Raw genomic sequence first — 8,209 nt, forward strand, 5'->3', positions numbered from 1 at the left:
TGCAACTGAACTGACTTCATGGAAACTCTCCATGACGATGAATGACACGACGCCAGCCACCATGACCTCAGAGTGACTGTGTTAATCTGTGACCACACATGACCTGACTCAGGGAACACCAATGTGAAACTAGACACCCCACTGAGAGCCCAAATCCCCTCTGAGAACTGCCTGCCTGACCACCCCATCAACACCCAGCCATGCTGTGGCCCAGGCTATTTAGGGAAGCCCTCAATCCCTCTCCCACCCCCCCAATTCTGTCCTCCCTGCAAATTCAGAAACACCTATAAGTTAATTTCCAATTTAACAGGCACATCAAGGACAGTAAATTCCACTCCTGACCTTAGAGAGCGAGGCTCCTTTGCTCAGGCATTCCTCCTCTCTGCTAAGACCACGACACGTGGGCAATGTCATCATCCTTGTCATTCCAGAGCGCTCATTAAGACCATGTGCCAGGCACCACGTATGTGCTTCACACGGATCACATCCAATCCCCTCCACCTCGTGACGTGGGCAGCATCATTACCCAACCATGCAGCTGAGGAAGACTGGGACTTGGGGTCACTAAGGGGCAGAGCTGGGATTCAGGGTGGAGTCAGTGCTCGCAGTCTAGGCTGCGGATGCTGAGATCACCTGTCTGAGCCTCCTCACCTCTAAAGCAGGGATGACGATGACAATTCTCTCAAGAGTTGCTGGGGTGACTAAATGGAACAGTCACATGAAAGTCCTTAGCACAGCAGCGGGGCTTGGTACGGACGTGGTAACTCAATAAAGGTTGGCCCCAAATACTTAAGCACAGACACTTCTTCCTAAAACCGCAGACACCAGTCTTTCATAGAAAATAGGATTTATTAACACATTTATGGTGACCACAAATAGATGTTCCAGAAATGTTTCATATACATCATCAGTAGATTTAATTTATTTAACACACAGAAAAATCAAAGCCCGCCAGGAAATCTTTTCTTCCAGAACACACGGCGCTTACAGGCCACTGTTTCCAACACGGGAATTCACATTGACTAGGCACAGCTCAAGTTGGGTTTGTTCCCAGGTTCAACTGCTTCTACCCCCACGGACCCTCCCCAAAACCACCGCAGCAAACCAACAGGATTCACAGTAACCCGGAGGGAAGGCCTCGGCCGTGGGAAAATTCACAAAAGCCCTGAGTTGTGTTTCAAAAGGCAAGCTCTGGGGTTCTGGGTGTAGTTACTGTCACAGCTTCGTTTCTAGTCAATCTTGTTAATTAACTTACTGCAATTAGGAAGACGACATTAAACAGGTATCATAGCCTGTCTGCAGCAACTGGCTGTCCCCCTTGGCCCAGAAAAAGGCAGAAACCTTCACTGGACGCTAAGTCATCCCCGCCACCAACGTCCAAGGCACAGATGAACTGGGTGATCACAGGCAATGCTTGAAGGGTGGGTGACACCACGTCCACAGCGGATGCCAGAGACGGGGTCACGAGGAAGGGTGGACCTGTGAGAAGCGGTCTGGTGGGTCCCTCCCAGCAGAGGCCGGATATCCCTGGGCAGCACACAGTGATGGTGAAGGAAGTGCAGGCAACACTTCGGGGCACCTTTGCTAAGAGCCCGAGGTGGCCACCTGGGTGAGTGAACACACGTGCGGCTGCCCCCGTCCTAGCACCCCGGTTGCAGGTTAGCTCAACTGGCCACAGTCGGTGATGACAATCTTCTTGGATGTCTTCCCATTCTTAGAGCCGAAAGATTCTATTTTCTTCACGACATCCATGCCTTCTTTGACGTGGCCGAACACGACGTGCTTGCCGTCCAGCCTGTGAGCAGGGAAGCCAGGTGAGCAGGCAGAGCACTGCGACCAACCCAACCCCATGGCCTGTCGGTCGTGGAGTTATTTATCTAACACTGAAATTCGGAGAGGAACCTACAGCAAATGGCTGGATCCACCCCCCAAAGCTTGATCAAATCTTGCTAAGCTCCCCAAATACACCCCAGAGGACGCCCAGCCTCCAGGACATGTTCTGCCACTTTCCTGCTGTGCAACCTTGCCCCAGACCACGGAACCTGAATCCTAGTGACCTCATCTATGAAAAGCGGATTATTCTTGTTCTGCATAGGGAGATAACAGGGTACTTAACTACTCTGAGGAACTGAAAAGTCTGTACAAATGGAACCATTTTAACAGTCATGAATTTTGAGGCGAGAGCCAACGTAGCAAGTGTGGTGAAACTATAGGAGTCCTGAGCAGCTCTCGATTAGACAGGGATCCAAGAACATAAAAGGCGGCTTAGTCCAGCTCTGGCGAAGCCAAGAGTGGTTACAGCCAACGGCACAACTGCAGGATCCATTAAAGGTTCCATGCAGGAAGCAAAGAGCCGGGAGAGCCCAGCGCTGACAGCCACATCTTTCTGGCCTGGCCGCTAGAGACTGCCAGTGTCCACCCCGCCACCTACGTCTCCCTAGAACCCTCAGAAAGGGCTTTATCAAGTCAGCTCCCAGCCAGCTGTTGTCCCCTCAACCCCAGATGCCCAGGGCTAGGACATTTGAGACTCTGGGCAGAGAAATTTACCCCTTAGTGGAAAATTTACCAGGGAATGGACATCCCTAAACCCATCCTTGGGCACGTGGAAAGAGGGCCCTTGAAGGCTGCTAGCTGTCTGCAAGCCTGTGCCAATACAGGGGGTTGAAGAAAAACCTGCCGACGTCCAAATGCCTCCCGCAGCACGTCCAAGGTGCAGCCCACGGTCGACGTAAGCCTGGGAAACACCAGGTCAAACCAAACAGACGGACTTCTACTCAGGTCATGCTGAGGCTTACTATGTTCTGCAGCCTTTCCCAAATGTATCTGGTAGAGGCTCCCTTTTGGAGAAAATTCCAGGTGACGGCGACAATGGGAAGCCTCATTATGACAGAGTTGCAGGAACAACCCAAATTTTCCTTCAATCCTTTCACTAACTTTCTCTCTCTCAGACACACAGCCCGGAGAGGGCCACTGTCTCAAAGCAGATGGTCCAGCCGCAAACTGCCTGTCCCTGCAAGTGCAGCAACTCCCGTCCAGGTGCAAGGCCACCCCTCCCTCCCAGAGGGCCTGGAGCAGGGAACTCACCAGTCTGTCTTTACGGTGCAAATGAAGAACTGGGAGCCGTTGGTGTTGGGGCCTGCGTTAGCCATGGACAGGACACCTGCAAACACAGGCAGGGCTGAGCCACGCTGCCCCAGGAGGCAGCCCGCCCGGGAAGGCATTCAAAAGCACAAACGGCTCAAAGAACATCAAGGACATTTGAATCTGCAGATCCTGGTGCCCAAAAGGGGAGAACCAGGGTTCGACTTGTCTGCCTTTGCTGCCTGCTGGGTCTCACTGGGGTGGCCTGGGGGGAAGGCCTTGAGGACGCTCTCGGTGGTAGGACTGGGGTGGGACCCCAGCCTTTCCCACATTCCACCCTGGGTCTCATAGGTGACACAATGCAGTAACTACCCTGGTTTCCGAATGATTAGCTTTTTGTGTAAGCAAGATTTTAAATCCTCAAAGGACCTCAGGACCACTCTGAGATGATTCTAAGTGACACAGAATTTTCAACCTGTAACTCTTGGAGGGCAAACCGGGAGGTAGCCAGGGGCCTCTGTTCTGCTTAAAGGCTCTCCCCCGAAATTCCCAAAGGAAAGTTCGTTTTTTAAACTGAGAGCTCAGAAAACTCTAGGAAAACTCAACAAGCCAGAAATGCTAAGCCAACCCAGACGGAGGGTGGCCGGAAGGGAGGGAGGCAGGCAGGAAGGTGCATCATCAGATATTGAGCAATTACTAGAGGAGCTTCTAGGCGCTGCCAGGTGTGGCAGAGGCTGTGGGTTCCAGGCCAGGTCAGAGCTGCAGGGCCACTCAGACCAGAGGGGAATGGTGGTGGCCCCCACATACCTGGTCCCACGTGCTTCAGTGTGAAGTTCTCATCAGGAAAGCGGCTTCCATAGATGGACTTGCCCCCCGTGCCGTTGTGGTTGGTGAAGTCGCCTGCCTGCGAGCACAGAGCACCTCCTGAGTGCTCGCCACACGGGCCTGGCAGCCCCCAACGTACCCGAGGCCCACCCAGCTGGCACCCCTCAGGCAAAGACATCAATCAGCATCCAAGGACATAAAGACTAACAAAATGATGAGGAAAATAGCAAAAATAAAGCAAAGCTTAAATATTTTCTGCTATAGTAACTACCCTGGTTTCTGAGTGATTTACTTCTTGTCTGAGCAAGTTTTTAAGTTACCCTCAAAGGACCCAAAAGTGGGACAATTCTCAGTGACCCAGAATTTTTAACCCACAGCAGAGAAAAGGCCGGGGCCCCCGTGCCCGAGTCTGGCTGGGGGAACAGCAGCAGTCAGTCCGGACAGCACCCCATGCCCAGCCCCTCCACATGCCAGTGTCTCCCCGACCACCCCCAGCAGTTCCCTGGGCCTTGCAGATCTGGGACAGAGTCCGCCCCAGGTCAGCATCCTTCCTCAGGGCTCGCCTGAGGCCCAGGCGGCCCAGGCCCTGGCCATGCTACTGTCATCCTGAGATGGGATCCTCAAGAGAGAGAGGTGACCCAACCAGCCCAGCTAAAGCATCAACAAGTACCAATAACGTGCCCCTGGAGAGAGATAACTCAAGATCCTGCCTTGAGTCACCACCTCATGCCAGAGGGCCCTCCAGCTTGGGAAGTCCCCAGCCTGGCTCAGGATATCCGCCTCAGCTCCTGCTTCATCCATCGGCCTGGGGTGGAGCTGGGAGCTTCTGCAGCAGGAAAGCCACAGGGCTGGGCCGGGCCTGTCCTCCCTGCCCTGGCCACATTCACCGCACATCGGCAGGCCCAGCCCCAACCCACTATACTGACCACGGACTATGACAACCACTGGGGCAGGGTTGAGGGAATGGCAGGGAGAATTCTGGGCCGAGAGGACTTCCAAGAGGTCATGACAACCACACTCCTATCTCTAGGCACAGTGGGCCCCAGGACACTAACCCCTGACCTTAACAGAGGACAACCCTCAACACCACTCAGGTCCTGACCCCTGGGAAAGTTCTTGCTGCTAACACCTATCCCAGAACCTCTGACACAGCAATACTAACTAGCTCTTGAGAAGCAGGCAAGACACATGACTAAAGCACATATTCATTTAACTGACAAAAATGCCCTTCTCTGGAAAGAGAAGCACCAAGTCCAGACGTGTGTGTTCCTGCCCGTGCCCTGTCTTCCTCCTCCTCCCTCCCTGCACCCTTAATCTCCCATGCCAAGTGCTCAGGGAGCATGCAGAAGGACAAGGTCAGAGACCGTCAGAACCTGCCAGTCCTTCAAAACCTCAAGGTCCATCTGCCATGCACATCATACCCAACCCAGTTCTCCCTCAACAGGCTCGACTTCCCCAGCCCTACTGGGTGGGGCCAACCTGCTACTTGGCCTGGTGCCTAACTTGTGGGGCAGCCTGGCCTCCGGACAGAGACTACCGCTGCCCTCTGCTCAGTACTTTCCGCATCCCAGGCATCCTCATAATGCCCCTACAAGGTAGCTCGTGCTGTCATCCCCACTTACAGAACAGGAAACTGAGGCACAAAGAGGGCCCTGTTACCTGGCACATGAAGGAGGGGATCACTCTGTGGAAGGTGGAACCTTTGTAGCCGAATCCCTTCTCCCCGGTGCACAGGGCTCTGAAGTTCTCTGAGGGAAGGAGGGAGAGGTAGGTGAGCAGAGCCAGCTCCAGCTGCGGTCACGTCGTTCCAGCCTAGAGCTCCACTGAGCCTCCCAGTAGGTGATCTGGGGGTAGAAAGACCTGGCCCACCTCCTGGGTCTGTTCTGCCCAACTCACTGTCTGCCTGGGACAAGTCATTTCCTTTTCTGACTTCGGTGTTCAAGCACTGTGACAAGAATACACGCTCCTGGCTGTGCCAACACCAGGTCAGTGAAGCAGGGAGTCCAGGGCTGTACCCCTGCCCCATCGAGCACAAGGAGGGAGAAAGGTGTCTCAGGGAATTTACGTGTGCCTTCCACTGGTTCTGAGGCTCCTGGGCAGAGCCAGTGCTGAGGCCCAGAGAGGGACAGAAGGCTGCCCCAGGGAACCCAGCACCAGAGCTACACATGGAGCTCCCATCTGCTCAGGGGTCTCTGAGCCCCAACTCCTCCCACCAGCCCACCTGCCTCACCCTGCCTGCCTCCCTTCCCTCCAGACCAGACTCAGAAGGCCCCACGACTCCTCTTACCAGCTGTCTTTGGGACAACGTCTGCCTTCAGCTGCGGGAAAATAAGGGAGACGAAAGAAGATGGTCAATCCAGAGGCCAGCAAAGGAAGGAGCCTCCTCACCACCCAATCCCCACAGTGGCCCAGGAGGCATGAGGAAGAACCACATGGGCATTCCATTCCGGTCACTGCCAACCATCGAAGGAGACAGCCCTAAGCGGGAGACAGCCTAAACAGCTATCGTGTCTGGCAGCTGCTTCCTCAACCCAAGGCTGGAGGAGGTGGCCTTGGTTTCCCAATCTGTCAGAGGAGATGACAGTGCCATCCTGGCCTACTTCCGGGGACAGAACTAGCAGGGCTCCTACAGCTGGGCTCACACATCAGAGACTCAGGGCCTAGAGAGAGGGCCCTGGGGAGGAGCCAGTCTAAGATCCTCCACACAAGGATGGGAAACTGAGGCCCACAGAGAGGCGGGAGAGTGTTGGGTGTTGGGGGAGGGGTGTTAAGGGGAGGTTGGAGCTGCATCCAAGCCAGCCTCTTGCCTCTCAGCATTAAGAGTCACCTTTGCACTTAACAGAAGCAGGGGGAGAGTGTGCTCCCTTTTCCAGAAGAAACTGAGACTTCAGAAACACCCAGGGCTCCCTGGGAAACTGGCCCGCCCACACCAATTGGCACCTTTGTTCACAGTGGAGCAGCCCTGAAGTCTACACTAGGGCTTCCCCGCGGTTACCCTGGCGACTATTTGCTTTAAAAAGGGCCCAAAGACAGTTAGGGCAGGTGCTTAGTGTGGCTCCCTGGAGGCTGAGGTTGGGGCTCCCCGAACACCGCCCCAGCTAGCAGCAGGGACATCCTGGAGTTCACCCGGTGGCGGGAGTCCGCGGCCCGCACGGATGCTCGAAACCACCTGTCTGCTCGAAACCACCTCTTTCCCGAAGCGCCCCAAGTGCAAGCCCCACGGCGGGGGCGCGGCGCGCTCCACAGTAAGCAAGGGCCGCCACGTGGGCGCCCGGCCCGGCCGGGGCCCCGACCCAGAGCCCTCCGCGTCCACCTCGGCGCTCTGGGTCTAGCCTCGGCCCCAGAAGGCTCCTGGAACCCCTTCCCCACCCCGGGGCCGGCCGGTGGGGCGCCGGGCCGTCACCCTCTACGATCTGACCTTGAGCTTTCTCCTTCACACATGCCCTTCCTCCTGCCTCCACGACTCCAAAGTTCCGAGAGGGAGACCAGAAGAGACCAATCTGATGCCCCTTCTCAAAGATGGGGAAACTGAGGCCCAGAGCGCGGGAGTGGGAGGCCCAAGGTCACTTAGCGCGCCAGCCCTGCGCCCGGCCTGGGCCAGGGCTCTCCCGGGACCGTCCCCCACGCCTAGGGCAGCCCTGTCCGGTCGAGAGGTCTCACCTCCAGCACCACGCGGCCGAGAGGCTGCCCGTCGGCGCCCACGTCCAGGTACACGAGCGGGTTCTCGGCGGAGGAAGAGGACGGGTTGCGGGCGCCGCCGCCGCTGCAGGCGCGGGCCGCAGAGAGGCGCAGCGGGGCGGAGCGCGGGCCCGGGAGCAGGCCGAGCAGGCGGGGGCCGCAGCGCAGCGCCAGCATCGCGGGCGCGGGTCGGGAGGGAGGCCGGCGGGGACAGCGGAGACCGACGCAGCAAGGGTCACGCGAGGCCGGAAAGCTAAGTCCTGGGCGGCCGCGCGCCGCCGCCTTTATTGGCCCGGCCGGCTTTGTGGGCCCGCCCACGCCACGCCCCCGTCGGGACTGTCCGCCGGCGACCCCTGCCGGCCGGAGCAGGCAGCGAAGCCAGCTCGTGGGCCGCGGGGCGTGAAGTTCATAGAACGCGACCCAACAGAGACCCAGAGGGACAGACCTGACCCCGCGAAAGGAGGCCAGTTCCATTTTTGTGAATGTATCAATAGAATTTTAAAAAGGGAAAAAATGCTAAAGCATAGTTAACTCCAAAATGTGAGCATCCATATGTTTTCATTTGAATGTAATAACAAAAGTCTCCTTTGAGCCCTTTTTATATGTAAGACTCAGGCCAAAGAGC

General features: G+C 56.4%; 1 protein-coding gene across 2 annotated transcripts; it reads right to left on the reverse strand.

The window, feature by feature from the left end:
* Positions 1–830: 830 nt before the first annotated feature.
* Positions 831–7,870, reverse strand: PPIF (peptidylprolyl isomerase F). 2 transcript variants are annotated; one of them, XM_012663291.1, is made up of 6 exons: positions 7,567–7,870; positions 6,194–6,224; positions 5,566–5,654; positions 3,889–3,985; positions 3,085–3,160; positions 831–1,795 (listed from the first exon to the last, which is right to left on the reverse strand). In XM_012663291.1, the coding sequence occupies exons 1-6, from the start codon at positions 7,759–7,761 to the stop codon at positions 1,660–1,662; spliced, it is 624 nt and encodes a 207-aa protein (XP_012518745.1). In that variant the 5' UTR covers positions 7,762–7,870; the 3' UTR covers positions 831–1,659. The 2 variants fall into 2 exon arrangements, with proteins under 2 accessions (XP_012518745.1, XP_012518744.1); XM_012663290.1 differs by lacking the exon at positions 831–1,795 and adding an exon at positions 2,418–2,734.
* Positions 7,871–8,209: the final 339 nt, after the last annotated feature.

The sequence above is a fragment of the Propithecus coquereli genome, unplaced genomic scaffold, assembly GCF_000956105.1.
Source record: "Propithecus coquereli isolate 6110/MARCELLA unplaced genomic scaffold, Pcoq_1.0 Scaffold80, whole genome shotgun sequence".
NCBI classification, from domain to species: domain Eukaryota; kingdom Metazoa; phylum Chordata; class Mammalia; order Primates; family Indriidae; genus Propithecus; species Propithecus coquereli.

Bases quoted from the DNA above. Each gene is read 5' to 3' on its own strand.
- PPIF (XM_012663290.1), bottom strand. From the start codon at position 7,761: ATGCTGGCGCTGCGCTGCGGCCCCCGCCTGCTCGGCCTGCTCCCGGGC. The intron at 6,225-7,566 runs GTGAGACCTCTC...ATTTTCCCGCAG, and splicing joins TCGGCCGCGTGGTGCTGGAG to CTGAAGGCAGACGTTGTCCC. The intron at 3,986-5,565 runs GTAACAGGGCCC...CTGTGCTCGCAG, and splicing joins TCCCCTCCTTCATGTGCCAG to GCAGGCGACTTCACCAACCA.